The following is a 23,248-nucleotide window of genomic DNA, read 5'->3' on the forward strand; positions in this document are numbered from 1 at the left end:
AGTGCAGGACCACGCAACTTCTGTGGCATGTCAGCTGTTTGGTTTTTGCTTAAAGCAATTGTTTGCCCTGTGTGTCTGTTGGGGACTTCAATGGATCATCAGATTTCAAAGCCCAGATATATAAAATATAAGGGAGAGAAAAAAATCATTTTTTAAGTGAGTATTCTATTTATGTTCCTACAATCCAACAGCTCGATCTGTCTGAGGCAAGGTGTTCATGAAATCAACTTAAACCAATATAAAATCGATTTAAAATCAAATTGATGGCCACAAAAAATAATTGAGCCATCATTCCAGTCAAATGTGTGGAAACACTTAGCGACATGACGTACAGTGTGGTACAATGTTTGTACACATTTAATTTACACTTGATTATCTTGCAAGAAACACAATCGAATCGTTCAGATGAATCGTTAAACCCCTAATAAAATGTGATTAAAAACATTTATAAATATTAAGGTGCTTCATGAGTTTATAATGTAGGGTTTGTTTTTACCTGTACAATTCCATTTAGTGCAACAGTAAATACATTTTCATGGCTGTGACCCATTAAAAAGTAGTATTAACTGTAATATTTTATTTAAAAAAAACACATCACAAATACGAGATTTTATAAAGGAATGAATAACCCTACATGAGAAACTAGTATATAAATACAACCTTAAAAAACGTACAGCCAATAACATTAACAGTAAAAATGAAAAATAAAAGGGGTGGGTCATGTGTTGTTTAAAAAATTGTTTATTTTGGGCTCAGGGAATTTCTAAATTAAAGTAATAATAAAACGTCCTTGTCACTGGTGTGGTGGACGGTTATTCGGATGGTGACCCGCTTCTTTTCGGCGCAGCCCTCTGCCATGCAAATGATGTGTCCCGCGTGTCATGCCCTTTTAAGAAAAATGAGAAACAGTCAGTGACGTCCACTGCGTACAGACGCTGCCGGAGGCGAACTAACCAAGTGACACTTGCGGAGCAGCGAGAGACAGCGAGCCACAGACGGTGAGTGCAACGCCAAACTTTACTGCATGCTAAAGGTGCTCAAAACAGTCGTTTGTGAGGCGGGCGCCGCGCGGACGTGTGAGCGGTGGTGAGCGCGCGCAACAGGGGTCACACCACGCGCATCGTTTATCTAGTAAATGAGAAGAATTGCCCTCAAACTAAAAAAAGCGGTGTGTGCACTCCCGTTTAGTCAAGGCCAGGCGGAAGGGCAGGTAACGTTAGCTACAGGGTGAGGATTCCCCGTGAAATTTCACACGTCGACGTGATTTAAAGCCTTTGGTGTTTACTTGACGAGGTGAATATTAAAAGAGCTAGGTTGTAATATGTTTCTGACGCGCTGGCTATGTTTTGGCGAGGCGTCGAGGAGAGGAATGTGTCGGCTAGTTAGCACGGCAGCTAACGAGCCGCAGCTAACGGTACCGAGAAGTGTCGCTCGCCCGTAGCTGGCAGTTAAGCTAGCTAGTTAGCGGTATTTGCTAACTAGCTTCATAACGGTATTTAGAGTGGATGCCGGGTTTGGTCAGGATTGTTTGTGAGCAGATGTACTCTCAAATGTCTGGATTACGGACTGTGTTATTCTATTGGTTTAACTATAAATAGGATTAAGACCTACTCTGAATTTGAATCACGTTTTAAAAATGTTGGAACGATTACACATCGACTTTGATTTGGCTGCCGCCTGAGTACTGGGTCACAGATTGCCGGGACTTAACAAGACCTGAAGTGATAAGCATATGTTTCTGCCTTAAGCAAATTAAGTAGAATCACACCAAAAAGCACAAATAACTTTCTCTCGTCCTCTCTTAAGACTTAGTTTGTTTTTCATTATTAAATGGTTAACACAAATTGGCTCAAGTCAAGCTGACTGAAAATTCATCAAAAAGCTGGTCATTTCCCACCGTCTTTTAAGCTGATGTGGCACATTGCTATAATCACCTGCTCAGTGTCTTTACACTTAACGTTCTGAAGATGAAATATAGGTTATTAACACCCCATCCCCCTTCGACATTCCCCTTCTCTTCAAAGCAACCCAGTCTGCTGTTAGGAGTAGAACAGGAACAGAGTCTGGAGGGGGCTATTTTAGTTATTAGTGACTCCTTTTCCATCCTATCAGCATGAAGTCTTCTTGTGCTTTTGGAAAGAGGATGTGGTTACAGGTCAAAGCCCAAATGACAGACACTTTGGCTGACAAAGTGTTTGTCAGTTGCAAGTCTTTGTCATATGTTACTCACAGCCAAGCTTTTTTGGTCTGTAGCTGCAGTTTTACATTGACTAAGCGGGATTGCACATTACCTGGAATTTAAAAAGAGGTTGTAGTGCATGGCTAAAAGGTGAACGTTACTATCTGATTTTAATGAAGACTTTGAAAAAAATCTGCATTTTTTTTTAAACAATATGTTGCAATACAGTAAATCTCAGCTTTTCCCTCCGATTAAAAAATTAGAAATAGCTTCAAAAAGCAATTATTTCAAAATATATTGATGCTATCTGCTAGGTTTTCTTAAGTTTTGTTGGTAATGCTGTATTTTACAGGCTTGTAAAGTCCTAATTTCCTGGGGAAGTTTACAAGTGCGCTATGGCAGTAATTATAGTAAATTACAGATGGTTAAGTTCAGTGCTTCAGACTAATTAATTCAACTCAAAGGCTTTTTTCCCCTATACCATTGTGCAACAGAATATGGGAAATGTGTTAGTTATGGCAAAATGAGTTTTATAAAGAGATTAAATGTAAAAAAAAATGTAATAAAGAAAACAAATGTAAAGTTTATTAGTGTAGCTATTGTTGTGTTATGTCTTGAGTTTTTTAAACTATAAATTCTTTTCTTTTTCTGTTTTGAAGAATCGGTTGGTGGTGACCACCAATACTATCTTCATCTCTTTGAGTCTTTAAGACATTTGTAGCCTGATTGTTTGAAAAAGGGTGAACCGCAGCCCTTGTAATGTGTGACTCTTTGCTTCTTGGCATCTGGGTCTACATAGATACAAGAGCTGGTATCATTGCAGCTCCTTTGACAGACGGATGTGTGCATTTCCATCATCTGCATGTTTTGGTTGATTTGGAGGGCCGCTGTCAGTTATCCCTTGCTGCTGAGTCAGTTGCTGTCATTATTTTCAGGGCAGCAGGAAATGACAGATCCTGAAGTTTGGACTTGAGTTGTAAAGCCTCTTGTTTTTTCTTTAATAAATGTTTTACTTCGTTTTTGACATAGAAATGTGCTGCTGTCTTGCCAATAGGTCCACCTTATCCAATATCCAACCTTAGATGGAGACCTTTGGTTTCAGACATTGAGTGATGCATTGGTGTCATGTGGGAGCACGTTTTCGGTGTCACATGGCTTTCCCTCACTCCTTATTTGCTAGTGTTACTACGCCAGCTGTGGAATGGTAGCAGTGTGTTTGTTTTGTTTGAAATGACAGTGTGTAGTTGAGTGCAGTGAAGTGAGAGAGTGGTTTGGCTGTAAAGTCTGATGTCCTTAAATGGCTTTGTGCATGTTTTTGTATGGTGCGAGTCTCTTGACAGGCAGATGAGAAAGTACAGCACAGTGGCCATACAATTCTGCTGGATGAACACTCATTCACCCAGCATGGAAGTTTGTTACCAGAGGGTAACATCTTAAAGACCCAGTCCAATGGAAATTGTGTTTTTTTTGTGTGTGTTTTTAAACATGTTCTTGTGGCATTTTTCTCATGATAAAGGACATATATAAAGAAATTTAAACTTAAAATTGCATTGCTGAGTATTACTTGATTGGTATTGTTGTAAATGGGGAGCAGATGAAAAGATGGCCTTGGAAAAACCCTGTAGCAGTGACGGCGCTACAATCGGTGGGCCAGAAGCTCCCTGCTCTCTGCTACATTCTGATGTATGCACTTCTATACGACTAGATCCACTTCTATCAGTTCCTCTTTTGGTTATATAGTTGAGGTTTTCTGCTCATTCAAAACAAAATTTATCACATTTGTTGGTTTAGCTTAAACCTTAAAAATTCCCGCAACCCTTCTGCATCATTAAGAAAATATCACATTTCTATAGATGCAAGGAAGTAGTTTATACAGAAATATAAACGTATTTCTGTCTCAAAGGCGATAAAATTTTTTTTTTTTTTTTAATGCAAAGGGTTTTCTTTAAATTTTTACATTTGTACTACTGGTATAAACAATGCCACTGAACTCCATATGTGTCAATGACGTTTATTAAATAAAGCATCCATATTAAAACAATTACCATTTGGAATTTGACAGAGCAGTGTGTCCTCTGTAGTAACCTTAGGAGCATTTTTGTCATCTGCTTCTTTTTAAAGTGTGCTTTTGGAGTCTCCAGTCAGCCATTGGCCATCCACAGCCTTTGTGGCTAATGTAGAAAACTGACAAGTTAATTCTAAGCTAAAACGGAAAGGGACTTTGCATGGTTGACACGTGACTGTGCACAATCTTGAGATGCTGAGCTTGATGTATCTTAGCACAACATTCATCCAGTCTTGTTCTTCTTTTCTATGCATTTAAATTTGTGTAAACTTTTATTTAAGATTAGTGATATTTTTGGTTGTAGGTATTTTGAACATCCTCCTGAGGAGACCAATGGAGTATACCATAAAAAAATGCAGCCTTGAACGGAATTATGTTTGTTTCTAAATAGCTGATGATTCATTTTTAATAGCTTCCAAAAAGGGTTGATTTATCGGTAGAGGCAACATGGTCAGACTTGGGAACTGATTTCAAATTAAAATGATTAATCTATTAATACAGCCTCAATGAAAGTGATTTGTTTTTTTTAATCCATTAATCAAAGCACTAGTCTATACCCGTTGCTGGACTGTGAGTTGTTATAACTTTAGCTTATGGTCTTCAAATTTCAACAGTATATAAATAGTTGAAACTTGTACTCATGACAGGATAAATGTAGAATGGTTTGCCGTTGTGGCTCACTCATAGTGCGACATCACATATGTTGTTTAAAGGTTTCTTGCTGATACTGTGATTTAATGTTTGAAACTGGAAAAAGTATCAAACGTTTGACAAGTTCATTCCTTTTTGTCAGCACCAGTAATGCCTTAGTCACATGCACCTGTATGAGGGGTTGACCTGTACATGTGCTGCGGGTTTTTGGGTTGTTAAGAGGAATGCAGATGTCTAGCAGACTCCTTTAGGCTTGTATGGCCACTATAACCCTTGTTCTATCTTAGGCACTTTAACGGTGGGAGTGGGGTCATCTGGACCCCACAAGACAGTGCGCTGAACCCTTTTTCTTCAAAGATTTGTGATCTTCACTGGTGTCCATGGATTACATGTAATCTTCTTCAGCTTTATTCACCTTTGTCATGGTAGGGAGAACACGTCAATGGGGTCATCTGGACCCCATAAGATGGCACAAGGGTTATGGGGGGTCATTTGGTTAGTGCATCGTGAATGAGTCATTTGCACTTGTGACATACAAGTAATGCTGCCGTACAGTGCCCTTATGCCACATTCTAGTTGTTAGTAAGACGCAAGTACTGGCCCCTTACTGACTGCGTGAATGTGCATGTTCAGTTGATACGCAGGTGCCTGTAGGACAAGAAATTAAAAATTTGTATGCCATGCCTGTGTCTCACCTACTTAACTTTTACTTACCGTACCCTTTCATGTTGTAAAAGGGTTCACTATGACCTGTTCTTGTTGAAAACAATCTGAATGAACATTTTGGCTCTACAGGCTCACCAAGCGCTCTTATGACTTTGCTATTTTTGTGTGGGCCACCTGGGTACACCTACACATGGTGGTTTGCCCATTTTTTGCACACAGTATTTAGTCATACGGGCAGTTGTGAATAAGCCTTAAGCTCCACGTTTCTTGTGTACGGTAGTTTAGTTTGAAGGGATCTATTTGACTAGTACTAATATGTCTTTTCACTGTAAAGTTCCCATAAGTTTTAAGTCTCTAAATGTCTCAAAAGGGTAGATTTCCCAATTCTGCTAGGGTTTTCACTTCCTCCATCTGTTTTCCTTTCATTAAGAAAGAGGCAAACACCATCTTGGTCTATTCTAAACACCAGAACTCAATGACTAAGAATTCTGACAGCAGGGTGTGTTTCAAAGTGAGAACATCAGATGATTGTGTCATTTAAAGGAATATTTGCCAAATTCTTTTATAGTTCTCCCATCACATCCTTTTTTACTCCCATTCACAACAGCTGGTTTGTGTTAGAGAAGGGTCACATACTCTTCACCTCCTCCACCCAGCAGCAGCTCCTCTTATGGGTGTTCCCTCCATTGTTGTGCTCCTCTTGTTCATTACTTCTAAAAATGAGTGCGATCCTTCTTTTTTTTTTAGCAGTAAATCTTCAAGACATTCCCTTTCTGTGTTGAGCAGGAACAACAATTTTTCATGATTAAAACAGCTCATCCTTTTTTTCACATTTTCCTTTATTTCGCCCTTGTTTTTCATACAGATTGTTGGGCTGTCCAGTGAAGCAATCCCACCATGCGTGAATACAAGCTTGTTGTGTTAGGCTCTGGCGGTGTGGGCAAGTCTGCTCTGGTGAGTATGCCCTCGTGATCACCCTTCCAGCCTGCTATAGTTATCCAGTTAACATGTTTATGTGATTGTGTTGTTTTTATGAAATTTATTTTTACAATTATGTGACGAATTGTATGTGTTTAAATGAATGTGGACACGTTAGAAACGACTCCTGCAAGTAAATGGACACATGCATCTATATTCACCAAGAGGTTCTGCTGAAACTTTAGGCTTGGAAACTCTTGGTAAAAACTCTGGTACAAAAATAGTGATCGCTACATGAGCTAAGTTTTAATTTCCTAACAATAACCAGAAGGATAACCAACAAAACATTTGAAGTTTTGGCAACTTGCTGAACAGTGTTCAGAAAACAGCGCTCAAACTGAATAAACTACCATATAAAGAAAATGTTAGTTGAGGCCTTATTGATCTAGTTTAATATGTATCACAACTAATTTCTGCATGACAATACAAATATTTGGAAACAGAATGCGAGGGGGAAAAGCTCTATTAGCAAATTTGAAACTCCTTTATCCAAACAACTACTTTATCCTTTTAAAAAACCTTGTATTGATATACCTTCTTTTGTCTCTTTCTACTTTTGAGTAAAACATTCATAATCCATTTTTTAACAGTGCAATCTTTGTTGATGTATCCTTAGCAACATACAGTGAGGCAGCTTAAGAAAACATTCAGATTGTTCTGTAGTTATCATGGGACAAATGACAGGAATATTAATTGTCTAGCTGTTATTGAAATCAGGTCTTTAAAGATGACATGTGTCTAAAACTTAGAGATGCCCTACTTTAATTACTTACCAGGTGTCAGAGTGTGGCTTATCCCCTGAGCTAGTAGGATTAAGGTGCTGTCAGATGAATTTAGAACACCTATGTGTACGTTTGCTTCAGAGGACTGTGCTTTTAAGAAAGGACTGTTTATACATGATCTTTCATATTAACTTATAGTCGTACCAGACACTAAAACGCTGCTATTGTTACCAATTTGTTCCCCTTTTTTAAGGAATGTCAGCCATATATATCCCCAAGCTTCCTGATTCCAGGTCCTGACTTGTTAAAGAAATCCTTGAATTGTTGTTTGTACCAGCAGACATGGCACCTGCATGTTTGTTTGATGGTAGATTTTGTCTGTGCCTTCTCTTGCAGACAGTTCAGTTTGTGCAGGGAATCTTTGTGGAAAAATATGACCCTACAATAGAAGACTCGTACAGAAAGGTGAGTGTGTCCTCATGGGATGTAAATGCTATTAAGCTGTCTGCCGATGCTTTCTTTTAGAAAATAATCTGGTTTATCCCACTCATTTAATTCTTTACTGACTTTTAGAGTTTTCTGAATTTCATTTGAACAGTGAACAGTTTGAATTGTTGCCATATTTTCATGTTCACTTGTTTTCCTCTTTTCAGCAAGTGGAGGTAGACGGGCAGCAATGTATGCTTGAAATTCTTGATACAGCCGGCACAGTAAGTAAACCTGACCTCATTGACATCTCTGTAAATATTCCCTCTTCTTCACATACTCCTGAATGCATTTATCAAACACTTTCAGACGTCAGAAAATGTCAGAGAAAATAAACTTTCTCAAATCTTATAATCTCCTAACAAAGTGAATTTAAACATGATCCAAGTGTTGCTGTTTACCCTTTTTATTCATCTGGGTGCAGTGGGCACTAAACCTCCCCTGCTGTACTCATGCAAGATGAGCCTTTTTATTAGTACTACATAATATTTGGAGGATATATAATAGATTTTTGTTTGATCTCTTAAGTCTCAAACAAAATGTCAAATCTCAAGTTTCAAGATACCAACACAGGCAATAACCAGAGTTTATACACAATAAGGAAATTGTCAGAATTAATTCTTCCTCTTTGTTTTTTTCTTTTCAAATGTAGGAACAGTTCACAGCGATGAGAGACTTGTACATGAAAAATGGCCAAGGCTTTGCCCTCGTATACTCCATCACAGCACAGTCCACCTTCAACGACCTTCAAGACCTTAGAGAACAGATTCTTCGAGTAAAGGACACAGAGGATGTGAGTGTACTCTTCATGGGGGGTACTTGCCATACTTTTATAACTCCTCCCAATCAGCTCAAAATAACCTCCAGTATCCTGCTGACTTTGTCAGAATTAGCAGGCATTTGAAATATTTGGTATTGATTATTGTAGTGTTGTTAACATTATTTAGATACATTAATCACAAATTTACTTTGTATACCAGTTGGTTTTCTCATTATCTTATGCCGCATTTACACTGAGTGGGGGCGGCTGGTTTCAATGTTAAGTCAATGTAAACTTAGCAACAGTCGTGCAGTGGAATTCCAGCATGTTAAAAAATTTTTACCTGAACATTTGGGAATATTTATGTCACGTCAACCAATCAAGAACTCTGCTTTAAAAAAACTGGGCAGTGACGTGTTGTTGTGATCAGTCAGAAACCGACATGGTGGAGACGCTCAACGCTGCTATTTGTACTCCTCCCAAACTTCATGTTTTTTCTTATTTTTATTGATATTTGAGACAAGAATAAAAAGGTTCTTCTTTTACTTTATTCCTTCCATGGACAAATCGTCAAACTGGGCTTAGAGAAGTACAGTTGTGTCAGTCATTCAGATACAGCTCCTACATGGCGAAACTCACGTACTGAGACCTTCGTTGAATGATCTCATGAACCCAAGCTTAGGGACATGCTTGCTGGCACATTTGCAAAGCTGTCCAAAACAAATAAATCCAAGCTACTCTTTCAACATCATCCATGCCTTCCATAATGTAGCAATGAGGCACTTCAAAACGTATAGCAGTAGCTCCTTCCACATGCATATTGACCTAAAGTGAATTTCTGTGTGATTTATAAACACACTTTTTTACACACCATAAGAGCAAATTTGCTGCATGGCCAAACAGAGAGGGAGAAGGTCAATTTGATGCAAAAGCCACATTCAGTCTGAACCCAGCATAATGCTGGAGAGTGAGGCAGGAGTTGTAAATTGACTTTGAGTTTTCCAACAATGAAAACAAATGTACTCCTCTTAAGCATCAGCTCTAAATAAGATGCTTCTTATTTTTGGTTTGCTTTTTTTGTTCATTGTTCAACAAAGTACAAACCCTGATGGTCCCTTTTGAAAATATCCTCCAGTTGACTTGTGACATCTGAGTAAGCTCCTAATTTCAAATAAAGCAGAACTATGGCAATGTTATTTTTGGAAAACCAGCTGTCATCTCTGTATTTTCCAAATGTTTGTTTCAGTAGCTATCAACTAACTTTCTTCCTCCTTTTTGGAGGAGCAGATCATGCGTCAGCAGGATCTAAGATGCCCTTTTTTGGCGATCTTTGAAGGGATTGAATGTTACCGTAACCCCTACCCTTTCCTTTCCTAACTTCGTTTTCCTCTTCCCTTTTAGCCGTCAGTATAACTTTTCTCTTGGCTGAGTTTTGCTCCACTCTTTCTGTCCTCCTGGCTCCTTTCGTACCGCATCTTTGCTAGTTCTCATCTTTGTTTGTTTATTTTTTAATGGCCTCTCCAGCTCTTGCCCAGTTTTTATGGTCTTCGTTGTGGCCTCACTGTGGTCTGGCTCTCTGTTTGGGTGATTGGACTGTCAGGGATGATGTGCAAGGAAAGCTTCAGCTCATCAAAAGCACCCTAGGTTGTAAAGCTGTGGTGCTTCATTACGGTCTTTGTGGTTAACAAACCAACATTGGCCTCAAGCTAACATGTGGGCTGGAGGATCCATGGCGTGCAAGAAAGCATTTCATTTACCTTTTCTACCAAAACATGTTCTTTTCTGTTATTATTAAAAAGACTTTATTTTCAACAGTTTTGCTTGTCTGGCTGCTCTGTCAGCTTTCCACTCGGACGTGAATTGGGAATACACCTAAAACAGCTGGAACATTTGTTTTTGTCTTAGCAGGAATGCTCTACCAGAGGAATTTCTAAGCATATTTTCTTTTAATCATCTGTAAAGACCCATTGCTTATTTGGGTTTAGTCTCTAGACCATTGCAAAGTTAAAACAGATCATTCAGGTTTTATTTTTTTTATTTGCCCACACCACCATATGTGTCTCCTGACGGACGGCATTGGGAGTAAAAATAATAATAATCAGCATTAAAAATCCTTCTTCCTTTACTTCCTTCCACAGTTCTTATGTAAGAGATCCTATGACTTTGCTATTTCTGCCCGTGTCCATCATTGTATTATCTCTGTGTTTGTGAGTCACTCAGACAAAATGGCTCGTTACTCATTCTATACTTTGATGTTGTGCATTTTTGTGGGACCTCCTCCTAAATGTAAATGACATTTTAATTCAATCTAATGAAAATGGGGATTCTTTAATTACGGTAATGCTTCCTTATGTCCTGCTGACAAACCTTATTTTTCCCCCATCTCTGCATTCCTGTCTTTCCATCCTTGTTTCTTGTCCCGGCTTGGCTGAGTGCTCGTGCTTGCAGTGCACTCCATTGCTTTGCTAGCAGCCCATACAGAAGTGTTGCTCAGCAGTTCAGTGAAGGATTGTTTGGATATCAAACATCAAGCAGGCACCTCTGTAGGCTCACTGTATACACGTCTGTTTCCTGTCACGATTCTCAAATGCAGGAATGCAGAGAGAAAACTTTTCTAGAAATGTATTCTATGCTTTTTTTGTCTCAAAGACAGTAATCGCTTAACAAAAAAACAAGTGTTTTTTTAATCAACAAGACAATCCTAGATATAACTTCTGGAAGAGAAGAAGGTAATAAAGATGCGACTTTCTGAGCGTAAATTCATGTTTTTTTTCTACTGGAGGCCAACCACAAATAGATTTCTCCTGGCTGATATTTTATTGATGGCTGTTGTGCTGTAAAAGTTTCCATTAGGTAATTGTTTGTTTGTTGGAGGCCAGTGGCAAAAATGGAAACGTCTTGTGAACTGTGACAAACATTGATGCCTCGCTTCTTTTACCCCCCCTCCTCACATTTCCCAAGTAAACTAAACTGTTAAACACACAAAAATGTCACACACTGCACAATCACACACCATCATCTAATTCCACTGAGCAGCTGAAGCATGGAATACAGCTGAAATGTTGGAGAACATTCAGGAAGGAAAGCAATGTTATCCCGGCTGGGCGGGGCCGCCATGACTTCCTACGAGCCAGCATTCTCCCAAGATAGTTAGTCAGGAAACGGCAGACAGGATGAGACGCATCCCGACAACCCTCACTGCTCTGTGTTTGCAGATTGTAATAGGGAAGCCCTAAACTGGACTAAAGGTTTCCGTCCTGCTCCACCTTTTTATTTGTCCTGCTTCTTACTGTAAACGTGTTAATAAACAAAAGGAGAAGTGCTGTCTGTTTAAAGAGATCCAGTAACCACAGATCAGCACTCTGTCAGCTTTCTTTAGAAACGTCTCTATTAAAGACAAACCAAAGTTTTCTCAGCAGTTTCTGGTCATTTTTGATTAGTCAGCTGGTAATTTTACATTTTATAAGCCTTCTCTAACTGTCTGCCTTTTGTCACACCATTGGAGTTGATAGGATGGATAGAAAGCCCCTTTGCTGTCCTGGAGGAAGCATGTGGCAGATCAGTCTAAACTTGTTCAGTTTCCAGTTGCATGTAGCTACGTATGTCTTTTGGATGGCTGAAAGCTGTAAAAAAAAAAAAAAAGGTTTTCCATTTGTGTGGAATGTATGTGATTGAATGTCACGTCGACAGAATCTCATTCTAAGGTGAAAAGTTTGAACAGTGACTTGTTAGCTTTGATAAAAAGACAAGACTTGAAAGATTCTGTGCAGCAGTTTCACCTTCAAATCTTATGGAGGCCTCTTCATCACTTCATGTATTCAGCTTTCTGTCTGACATTTAAGAATGCCTAAACAAAATAGGAAAAGTTTGTGTTCTGTCCTTTGCACAGCTGGGTATGCCACTCCCTGTTTTTGTTCCATAATATTAAAATGATTGTGGAAATTTGTATTGTGATGAGTTGATTCGGGGTTAAAGCAGATATGGTTTTCTTTTTTTCTTCATTTTTGAATCCCTTATTGATCCTCATGCATACCTGGAATACATTATAATTGTTTTTATTCATTCTGTTTTTTCTTTTTTCTTCATTAGAATATTTTTTAAGACTTTAAAGTGTAAGACAGCTGAAAAAGGGAAACCTTTGACCCTCTGGGAAAATGGGTCTCCCTTGTGACACAGACCTGCCAGTTCTATTTTCTCTAAGTGCTAAAGAAGCTTTAGCAAAGTCTGCTCCCATCCAGGTTGGAGCGGGGCTTTTTTCTGCACTAGTCAGGGTTAAATGAAGATTAACATGGATGACGTTGTTGTGGGTGTTTAGTCAGTTATCGACTAGTAAAGTTTTATCATTAAATGGTAAACTACTTTCAGGATTTAAGTCGTCCCATAACATGTGGTCTTTTGCCTTGAACTGCAGTCACAGATGGATGTTTGGGCTGTTTTCATGCTTAGCATATGTTGGATGAGAGCCTGGACTAACACATGCAGAACAGAGTAACTATGAAAAACCCATAATGTCATAACAATCCGATGAAAGACTTGGGTTTACCTATGTTAGATTAATGCAATCCAAACAACCTTCAGTGAAGATGATGTAATGTGCTTGAAACACTCTCTGTTTGCTGAAACAGTTCAGTGCACCGATAGTTTTTAGGCTAACAAAGTAAAAAAAAAAAGATTAACATGCAGTCTTGCCTGTTTTCTACTGTTTTTTTTGTTGTTGCAGGTGCCGATGATCCTGGTAGGGAACAAGTGTGACTTAGAAGATGAGCGTGTGGTGGGGAAGGAGCAGGGCCAGAACCTGGCCAGACAGTGGAACAACTGTGCCTTTTTAGAGTCATCTGCTAAGTCAAAGATCAACGTCCTTGATGTGAGTCCACTTAAAAGCACGAACCTGGAGGTCCAAATCATTGAAAAGCAGGCAAATGCTTCAGGAGTTGTTGCAATCACCTTTTTTTTATTTTTTAATTAAAGTCCTTAAATCATGGATGGACTAAATTACAGATTCCCTTGCTTTTCCTCCCTCTATAGCCCCAAATATTTTGTTTTTATATCCCTGTTATTACTGTAGTAATGCTTTTGTCTACATTTTTACAAGTCAAAGGAAATGTAGGGATTGTTAGAATTTTCCCCCAGCCTAGAGTTTTTCTTCAGTGTAATTTTTCCACCATGCTTTCTAGATGAATTGGAATGCTTGAACATGTCCTTGTTTGTTTGACGCTCTAGATCTTCTATGACCTGGTAAGGCAGATAAATAGGAAAACGCCCGTGGAAAAAAAGAAGGCAAAAAAGAAATCCAACTGTGTCCTGCTTTAAACACCCCCCTCCAACCCCAGCAGCAGATCTGAGCCAGGTGAGTGCGGGCTTAGATTGTGTAACGGTTTATCAACAACACTCAAAAGAGCCCCCCCTGTAGAGATTAAAAGGGAACAGCAGAGTTTTTAAGGCAGCGTAACTTAGTCGATGATCTTATCTGAACCTGATTTATCCGATCTACAGATCCACACATTCAGGAACGCGTGAATTTAATAGACGGTTGCACTTCTATATCTAGTCTGCCAGTACATTTTCTTTTTTTATGACATGTTTAACACATTCTTAAAATGTGCACAGAGGCCAAGAAAGCCTTTTTTTTTTAGCCTTTTTAATTTTAAACACTCATGTGTTTTCTGCAATTATAATGTTTGAACCTCATCAAGTTCCAGCAGCTTCAAATATCTGAGGAAATCTTGGTCCATCCTTGCAGTTTCTCAGAAGTCAGAGGAGCTATAAATACTCTCTAACTAGACTTTTTTTCATTTCATTACTTCCCTAAAACAGTTCGTAGACATGCTAAAGGAGAACAGATCAGAAAATGTGAAACCAGGCACGCTCTCTTTGATTAACAAATATTTCTAAACAGAAATCAATCCTTTATGACCTAATTTACTATCAAATGTTCACAATGTGGTTGTATCTTTAAAAACAATTTCTTTTTAAATTTCTCTTATTAATGTTTCAGATAAAATAGAAAATTCTTTGGAAAAATATTGTATTTATTGTATTTATAATTTGTTTTGTCTTTTAGTCTTCCAAAACTAGGAATATTCCTATATTTAAACCTAATGTATCCTTCCACAGTTGATATTTTAATATTTATTACAAAAATGTCAGTAAACTCTGTTTTTCAAAGATTTAAACGTTATTTCATATTTCTTGGGCTTTAGCTTTAATTATTAAAGTGTTTTTATTTCATGAAACTTGTGCATGTTTGGAACAATCCAGCTTTCCTAACACAGAAATGCTGGATCTTGCTTTAAACTAGGAATCAGATATTTTATCTGCATGTGAACAGTTTGAAAACTCCTGGAATATCAGATATTTAAGTTTTTGCAGCATCTGATTGTTTCTTAGTACTAGAACCAGGTCAAAGTTATATTTGCTTCATTTTTAAACGAAAAAGTGAACATTGCCATTTTGTCATGAATGGCTTTTCTCTTCCATCAGCTGTTATTTCATTAGAGATCTGCAAAAACACATGACTGCATTTAGCTTTAGAGATCAGTGGCCTGTGAAAATAGGAGGAATTCAGGAATGATTTGTTCCCCTGAAGCTGTTGCAGCTTTGAACCACGCATTGTGATGGTGTTCTTCCCTTGTAATTGATTCCTTCTAGGGAACAAATACCTTTCCATCCTGCCAACAGTTCTGCAACACGTCATCATCACTTCTGTAAAGCACAGTCATATTTACACTTTAGTGTACTGACTGATCCCAAGCATGAAGTGCTTCTGCTAAACCTTCTGTTAGCTGCTCAGATGTCTACCAGCTTTGCATTAAAGTCCCCCTACGATGAAAAGCATGATTTTTGAGTTTTTGACATGTACGTGTGGCATTTTCCTTTTTGAAAGAGAACAAATGTCAACTTAACCTTTCCTCTGGGTCCAAGAAAAAACTTCCACACTGGCTGCACATATTTGGAAAATTATGTGTGAATACACACTTTCTTTCTGGCATTTCATTTTATTTGCTGTGCAAGTGAATTCAATCATTTTCATGCGCTAGCACCAAATCAGTTCTGAGCCACAACCAGTGCAATGTAGCCTAAATTATAATGTCATTCTAAGCAGTGGGATCAAAGGCGGGGCTACTCAGCTCAGCACCAACGGCCACGCCTATGTAGAGGAGATTTTGGAAACGGAGGCTTCAGATAGACATAAAATATGGCTTTTTAAGACATTTAGGTTGTGGGATTTTGGTTAAAAACTTCATAATCATAATTAAAACACAACTGGGAATGTTTTCCTGAGAAAAATTGTCATGGGGGGCTTTAAAAAGGAAATCAGCCTGCCTTCTTTTACTACCACACCTTTGTGTTTGCAGTAAGGCACGGTTTTTAAATGTAACATGTGAATGGCACAAATGCAAGTCCTAAAGGTTCATAATTCAAATGCAGCACAGAGAGAACGCTTTTAGTCACTTCTGCTATTTACTGTTTGGATTTAGTGTTGCTGAACCACCAGGTTTGTAATTTTTTTAAAACTTTTCGTTTTTTCCCCCTCCTCTCCAAGCACACTTCCAGTCTGTTTACATATTTAGGCCAATGTTGACCGAGCAAAACGTTGAGGTTGCCATAACAAAGACGTCACGCGGGTCTACGAACACCTTCTGCTGTGAACAGAGTTGGAGAATGCACAACTAAAATGACTGATAACATCCAATTGATCAAACATAAATCGTTAGATTCTGACAGCTCAAAAGCGCCTGGTGTTTGAACCCCCAACCTCAGCCTTTCTAATCAGCGCTTCGTTTCCTTTTTCATGCTCATATTGTGCAGATCAATGTCAGCTGCAGGATAAAGGCTGAGATTGTTTTACCAAAAAAAAAAAAAAACAGTTTGAAGCAGTTTTCCCCCCAGTTTGTTTACATTCCTTCTCAGAGGACTGATCTTTGGAACATTAGAAAGACAGGGACCTTTCTCTGTTTTGCCTTTGTTTAAACGTCTATGGATTAACTTAGAATCCACAAGTAAATAAACAATAAATCCGGTTTACGTGTTTTATGGAGAGGAGCCAGTGGATGTGAGTCTGAAATCTGCTCAGAATGTAACCCAGATGCCTCCTAATGAGGCGTTACCAGGATGTCGAATATATGAGGAGGCCCTAAAGCAAACGCAGGACACGCTTCAAAGATGTATTTCAGCTAACCTGGAAATGCCACTGTATCCCCTGGAAAAGGGGGTCCCAAAGCCCATGTAGTGGGAACAGTAGTTGTCAGAGTTGGTCTGTATGTGCATTGGTACACTCATTTTTATAGGAGTGAGCAGCTGCATTACTTCCGCACTTGTAAAATGTCCTTTTGAACACTCAAGCTAGAAATGGATAAACATGGGACTGCCTCTCTTAACAGAGTCCAGGACAGGTGAGCTTTTGTTATGTCAAACCTGTTTCAGTAGATGAGATTTGACAAAAACATGATTTTTTTGCATATTCCATCAAAACAGCATCATAAACGGCAATAAAATACAGCATGTGCACATCCTGTATCTGCTGTTTGGCACACGCATTCATTTACAAATGACGTGGTCAATTGAATGCTCTGAATGGAGCTCTGTGTGGGGCGAAGGCCGCCACATCGACTGCATTCACAGAGCACACAAACCGGTCCCAGTCATTTACATGCAGGAGTAATTCCACTTTTAACCCAGCCACTCTGCTTTTATGGACGCAGCTGCAAGAGGCTTAAATTAGCAGGATTTTATTCAAACTTAAGTGCTCTTGTTCTTTCAAAGTCCATTTTTAGTTTTAGTGGGACTCCGTTAAATGTGCTGAACAACAGTCATTATTTGCATAGGCACTTTTGTGCACTTTCTTACTCCGCACAAAGCAGAGCAGGGGCTTTAAACGGAATGCCTAATGGGATGTAAAGGTAAATAAAACAATGTTTACATTACCTTATTTAGAGTTTCCAATCATAAAATGTCTTTATGGAAGGATAATTTGAAGTTGCACTTTGACACAACAAAGGAAATGAAAGAGTAGATTAAGTGTTAAGGAGGACTGCATCATCCTGCAATGGACTACACAAGAGCTACCAATGTTTTTTTTCTTCTGTTTTGTTAACGGCAGTTTATTCTCCAGTGTACGAGGATACTGCGCCACTTAATGACATTAACTCAGTTAACATACACGTCTATGCTGGTCAACTTGGCTGCATCTCATCAGAGTAAAACGCTCTGTTTTCCTCCTTTCCGGTAGCCAACATATTACAAATAAAATCCATCAAACCGAGAGAAGGACTTCAGCCGTGGGGCTTTCATTAAAACCCTTGTGCTATCTTAGATGACCCCACCCTCACATTGACCTGTTCTCCCTACCATGACAAAGATGGATAAAGGTGGAAAGATTTCATGTAATCCATGGACACCAGTGAAGATCACAAATCATTGAAGAATAAAGGTTCAGCGCACTGTCTAGTGGGTCTAGATGACCCAACTCCCAATGTGAAAGTGCCTAGAATAGCACAAGGGTTACATCATGGAACATTGAGATTTTCATTGTCTGAAATGACAGCAATACATGACTATAAAGTGTTGCATTTAGGCGAGTTACAAGGCAAATTTAAATCAAGTTGCTTAACTGTCACAATGTTGGCCACAAAGAGGAAGTGACGTAATATTTGCAATTGTGGGGACCACTTAGCTAGCTATTATAGATCAGTTAGCGGCACTGACATTAGCGGTGCAACAAAGCAATATTGGAGCTATCCAGTTTTACAGTTTTAAGCCAGATAACAGCTCAGACAGGGAAGATGCATCAGAATGGAGCTTGCAAGGAGCTTGTGGCCTGCTTTAGTAGCTTCTATGTCCCCAGCTCTTTTCCAGCTGTATTTTTTTGTCTGCTCCTGATTCACAATGATTTTGAAAAAAATGTGAATGTAAGCTTAATTTTCTTTATATAATGTACTCCATTATGAAAAATGCCACAAACGTGTTCAAAATCACCAAAAACACAATTTTCAACTGAGTGGATTTAGTTGTGAAAATGGGTGTAATGCAACTCGATGTCCTCTAGAGGGAACCAGTCTCCATGCTTTTTAGTGTGTGTGGTAAATGGTAAATGCTGTCTTACAGAAATGCTGTAATGAAGAACTGTTGCCCTGAATGGAACGTGCCAGCATTCCAACAGCCCCGCCCCCCCTCCCTCCATCCGCCTAAAATGGTGAATCAGCTGACTGAACTGCTCCTTTCAAAGCCGAGGATGACCCCACAAGAGAGTACAGAGAAAGAAAGACAGTAAGAGAGAGGGACGACTCTGGTCTTCTGCCTCTGAAGACATTCCTCTGTGTCTCGACAGCAGTGTGAAAACGGACAGTCGATACTTCTGCACCACCACCGGATAACCATGTTAAAACGCAGCAAAGTCTTTGAAAGTTTAGTGTCCATGAGCTGCCCACATGGGAAAGAGCAACCCCCTATTTTATTTAACCTTTTGCTTTCTTTTGTTTTTCTGTTGTTTTTTTTTCCCCCCAGCAGTTACGCTTAAAGAAAATAACGGTGATTAAGAATGAAGTCAAACATAGAACTCAGATTCAGTATTTTTCATCTTTTTTTTAATATCAATATTGTATTTGAAAGACATGGAAGTTGACTTTAGTTGTATGATTATAAATATTCTAAAACAAGCATGAAAATAAATGCATCAGTTAATGTGTAGATGTTTTCAAGTGAAAAAGTGACCATTAAAAAAAGAAAATAGCCATACACCTATTCTCCATGTCTGTCATGTCAGTGATGATAGAAAAAAGGTCTATGTATTATTTTTAATTATTATATATTTTTCTTTGTTCGCCCTGTTGTTCATGGACTTCTCTCTGCAAATCTCTCTCTCTCTGACGTGACTTAATTTTATACTCGGTCACTGGGATTTCATAGCTCCCATAATATATTCTAATGCCATTTTTTTTTTGCATAATGCTTCAGAAAAATGGGTCTTTTATAGAAGAAATATGGGGGAAAAACAAGGAATGATTTCTATGTCTCTTGAAGCTGAAATATATTATACTAAACCAACTCTAATAATGCTTCATGTGTTTTTCTGTCAATGATGTTCCAGCTTTTATGGATTATTAAAGTACATTTTAGTACATTTTCATTATACTGGTCGATGTATTTTTGTGAATTAAAAATGTTATTCAAGTGGATTTGACTTATTTGAGAGAAATGAGATGTTTCTTTAAGGGTTGCCAGCTTTGCTTTGAACTCAGATGAGCATTATTTTGTTGGCATTTAAACAGTAAAAAGCCTAATTGTGTCTGAAACAAAGGTCTTTCATTACTACAGTTGTCAGTGTAAGAACTAAACTTGTGTTCACTTGTCCCTGCAAAAATGAAGGTTGAAAGTCTTCATCACAATGTTTTATTCAATATTTTTGTTCTTTTGGGATGAAAAACCTTTAAAATTGTAATTTCATTGTTTTTAAAAAGAAATTAGAAATTTACTGTGCACAAGTTTTTGTACCACACTTGGAAAGTTCCTGCTTGGACTGAAGACATTTTTAAAATGGGTTCAAATACTTCATATGTTGAAAATCTTCCTATTTTTAATGCCTAAGCTGCAAGAAAATAATTTTTGAGGGGTGAAGGCTGTCATTAAACACTACAGTACAATTTAAAAGTAGATTGAAATAATTCCATGAGAACATGGGACATCAGCATCATGTAAGCCTTCTTACATCACTTTGGAGTTTCTAGCAGAGGAAGCTGCAAGTCCACTAACTCCCAAGGTGGGTCATGAAATATTAAGTGCATCACTCGCCACTTCCTGTGTTTGACCACTATCACCTCCTTTGCAACCATGAAGAAACTCCCATCTCGTTAGAGTCCAGAAGTAGAGTCACTATAAAGCAGTTTGAACTCCTGACTTTTCAATTTGGTTCCATTGGAAAATGGTTTTGTGGCACCGGGCAGGTCTGAATGAATGCACTACATGCAATGCAGTTCTGTTTTCTGGATTACGGTACATAACACGACAAAGATGCTCACAAGCCTAAGTCCAGTCTTCAAGGCTAAACTCATGTTTTTGTTGACAAATCAAATCTCAAGTCTTCAGCTGTAATTTCAAACCTTTAAGTTTATAGCTGAAGTTATTTTTTTTTTTGTCTTAAATTGTCAGTGAACTACTTTAAACAACCTGTTGTTAGAGAGCTTTTAATTTTAGACCTGATGGTAAATTCAGAGTTTGAAAAAAAAAAGCAAAAAACTAATGAAAATTGTTTACAAGTCCCAAACTTCAAGCCACGAGTCCTCATCCCTGTTCCATGGAACTGTAGGTTTGACACCTCCTGAAAAGGTAATATTGTTGAAAGAACTGATTCCTTTTTTTCTTACCTTGCAGCAGGGGTGGAGCTGTGGGAAAAGGCTTTGAGCCAATATTAGTATCAATATTGACAAAGATTAAGAAATCAACAATACGAGCTTCTTTAAGTATTACAAAAATAACAGCAATATTTTTAATAAAATCTTTCAAGAATTTCATCACCTTTTTTATTTGTTGCTACTCCTTTGCATTAGTAGTAGCACTGTTGTTTTACAATTAATAACAATAATAAACAGTTTGAAACATGTAGATGTAATGGAATTTCACTGCTGTTTCATTTGCCCCCCTTCCAAAGTCTTCTGCCTATAACTCAAGACCCCCCCCCCAACCTATATGAAAGGTTCTAGGTCCGACATTCCATTGCAATCTTATGGCATCAAGGTGGTCTCCAAATTTAATGTTCAACAAATGAAGGTGTAAAAGTTTCACAATAGTAAGATATGTTTTCTATCAAAAAAAATGACCCATTTTGGTTATTTGCTTTGATTTAAACAAAGAAATTTAAAGCTTTTTTCCATTAGGAGTTACCAAATGTAAACAGATGTGATTTATATTCATTCTGTTTTTTAGTGCTTGTGTTGTCCAGTTGTTGGTAAGTGACAGCATGCAAAACCTAACAGCTAACTCAGCATTGAATCATGCATGTGTGACTTTCTCTCCACAGATTAATTAACAGATTGGTGTGTGTATATGTGTGTGTGTGTGTGTGTAACAGACAGAAGGATCCGGCATGTCGGTCGTGGCTAATGCATTTTCTGGAGAGCAAGCGAACATGAGATTCTCTCTCAGGGGATCATTGACAGTTTGGAGTGCAAGGTTACATCCTGTGCCACTTCCTGTCTAAAATTAATTTTTTTCATGATTGAGAAAATCCTGCTGTGTCTTCATTTTTTCATATTTTCAGGTACAAAAACAAGTCTTTTTTTTTTGTGAGCCTGAGCTGTAAATCAATGTTTTCTCATGCAGGAATCCTTGCATGTACAAGAAACAGCAAACTGCACCTGTATTTACCGTACACAGGTGACCTCATTGCCTTTACTATCATGATCTTTTTATTTCATTTATTGCACTAATATTGATACCAATAGTTCACTCAATCGATATGTAATTGACATAAGATGACTATTAGTGGTCGACTATTAATGTAGGCTAGAAATCTGTATTTGTTGAAATACAGATTTGAAAGTCTAAATAAAAGTGCAACATTTTATGAAGTGTCGTGACGTGAGATTTCACACACAAAGGTAAGTTGTGTGACTGCATGCCAACACCTGTTTCAGGATACCGTGTTCTGTACTCAGTGAGCTCCCAAATGCAAATGTACCATACAAATGACTATGACTTGCCAAAAAAAAAGGCTTGAAATTGACCTGCAATGTCAAAGAATACGTTAAAACATGTTTTTTTTTTCAAAACAGGACCTTATTTCTGGCCTTAGCTGGAAGGACGTATTGTTTTATGAGTATTTTTGTGCAACTAGAAAAAAAACAAAAATCGTGAGGCTTTAGTGACCAATAATTGAGTAAAGAATGCAACAAGAAACGTGTTAATGTTAATTTGGTATTTACATTGTTTGGTTTTTAGAAATGCTTGAGTTCTCTTCTCCCTGTCCTTTCAGAAAAAGCTTTCCTTCAGCAAACATAAATATAAAGTGGATACAAAATGTAGTTTTTTGAACCACATATTAGCATCCCAGCCTTTGTAATAAGCCAAAATCCTACATTTCTAATGAGGGCATCTGAGAGGGGTGAAAAAAATCCATTAATGGTCTTTTGGGGGAGGGGTTGCCTTGATTTTGATGTATTCACATTCATAGGAGGAGGCTAAACTGCTTTCAAAACCTGGATTTAGCGTTGGCATGTAATGGAAATACTCTACCAAGTACATTATAATCTGCACTGCCTAGCCTATGCTGCCTGTGGTTGTATTTGAATTGAGACCAAAACAGGAAGAAACAGTTGAATGTTATCTGGAGCACATGGCACAAATTGTTACCACATGTGATCCTTCTGTACACCTGGTTGCTAGGTTGTCTATTTTCCTGCAGTAAGCTTGGGTTGTTCCATTTACTGAAAAGGATCTGAATTTTCTGCTAACTTACTCTGTTAATACCCACTCCGATGAAAACTGTGTTTTTAACATGTTGTTGTTGCACTTTTCTCATGATGGAGGACGCATTCATTTATTCTTCATTCATTTTTTAATCCGTTTTTCCCTTTTGGGGTCACGGGGCTGCCGGGGCCTATCCCGGCCACTTGCGAGTGAATGTAGGGAAGACCCTGGACAGGTCACCAGTCTGTCGCAGGGCAACAATCACACACCCATTCACACTCACATTCACACCTAGGGACATTTGGAGTGACCAGTGAACCTACATAACCTACCTAGTCCCT

The 23,248-nt window shown here is 38.3% G+C and overlaps 1 protein-coding gene across 6 annotated transcripts; it reads left to right on the forward strand.

The window, feature by feature from the left end:
* Nucleotides 1-795: 795 nt before the first annotated feature.
* Nucleotides 796-19,676, forward strand: LOC101167529 (ras-related protein Rap-1A). Of its 6 annotated transcripts, none has more exons than XM_004068702.4 (8): nucleotides 796-998; nucleotides 6,427-6,515; nucleotides 7,658-7,726; nucleotides 7,915-7,971; nucleotides 8,400-8,540; nucleotides 13,228-13,371; nucleotides 13,728-13,854; nucleotides 18,612-19,676. In XM_004068702.4, the coding sequence occupies exons 2-7, from the start codon at nucleotides 6,459-6,461 to the stop codon at nucleotides 13,815-13,817; spliced, it is 558 nt and encodes a 185-aa protein (XP_004068750.2). In that variant the 5' UTR covers nucleotides 796-998; nucleotides 6,427-6,458; the 3' UTR covers nucleotides 13,818-13,854; nucleotides 18,612-19,676. The 6 variants fall into 6 exon arrangements, with proteins under 6 accessions (XP_004068750.2, XP_011473213.2, XP_078803282.1 ...); XM_011474911.3 differs by having other exon boundaries at nucleotides 977-1,131; XM_078947156.1 differs by lacking the exon at nucleotides 796-998 and adding an exon at nucleotides 1,003-1,086.
* The last annotated feature ends 3,572 nt before the right edge of the window (nucleotides 19,677-23,248 follow it).

Source organism: Oryzias latipes, chromosome 5, assembly GCF_053564925.1.
Source record: "Oryzias latipes strain Hd-rR chromosome 5, Olatipes_Hd-rR_3.1".
Classification (NCBI taxonomy): Eukaryota; Metazoa; Chordata; class Actinopteri; order Beloniformes; family Adrianichthyidae; genus Oryzias; species Oryzias latipes.

Bases quoted from the DNA above. Each gene is read 5' to 3' on its own strand.
- LOC101167529 (XM_004068702.4), top strand. From the start codon at position 6,459: ATGCGTGAATACAAGCTTGTTGTGTTAGGCTCTGGCGGTGTGGGCAAG. The intron at 7,972-8,399 runs GTAAGTAAACCT...TTTCAAATGTAG, and splicing joins TTCTTGATACAGCCGGCACA to GAACAGTTCACAGCGATGAG. The intron at 8,541-13,227 runs GTGAGTGTACTC...TTGTTGTTGCAG, and splicing joins GAGTAAAGGACACAGAGGAT to GTGCCGATGATCCTGGTAGG.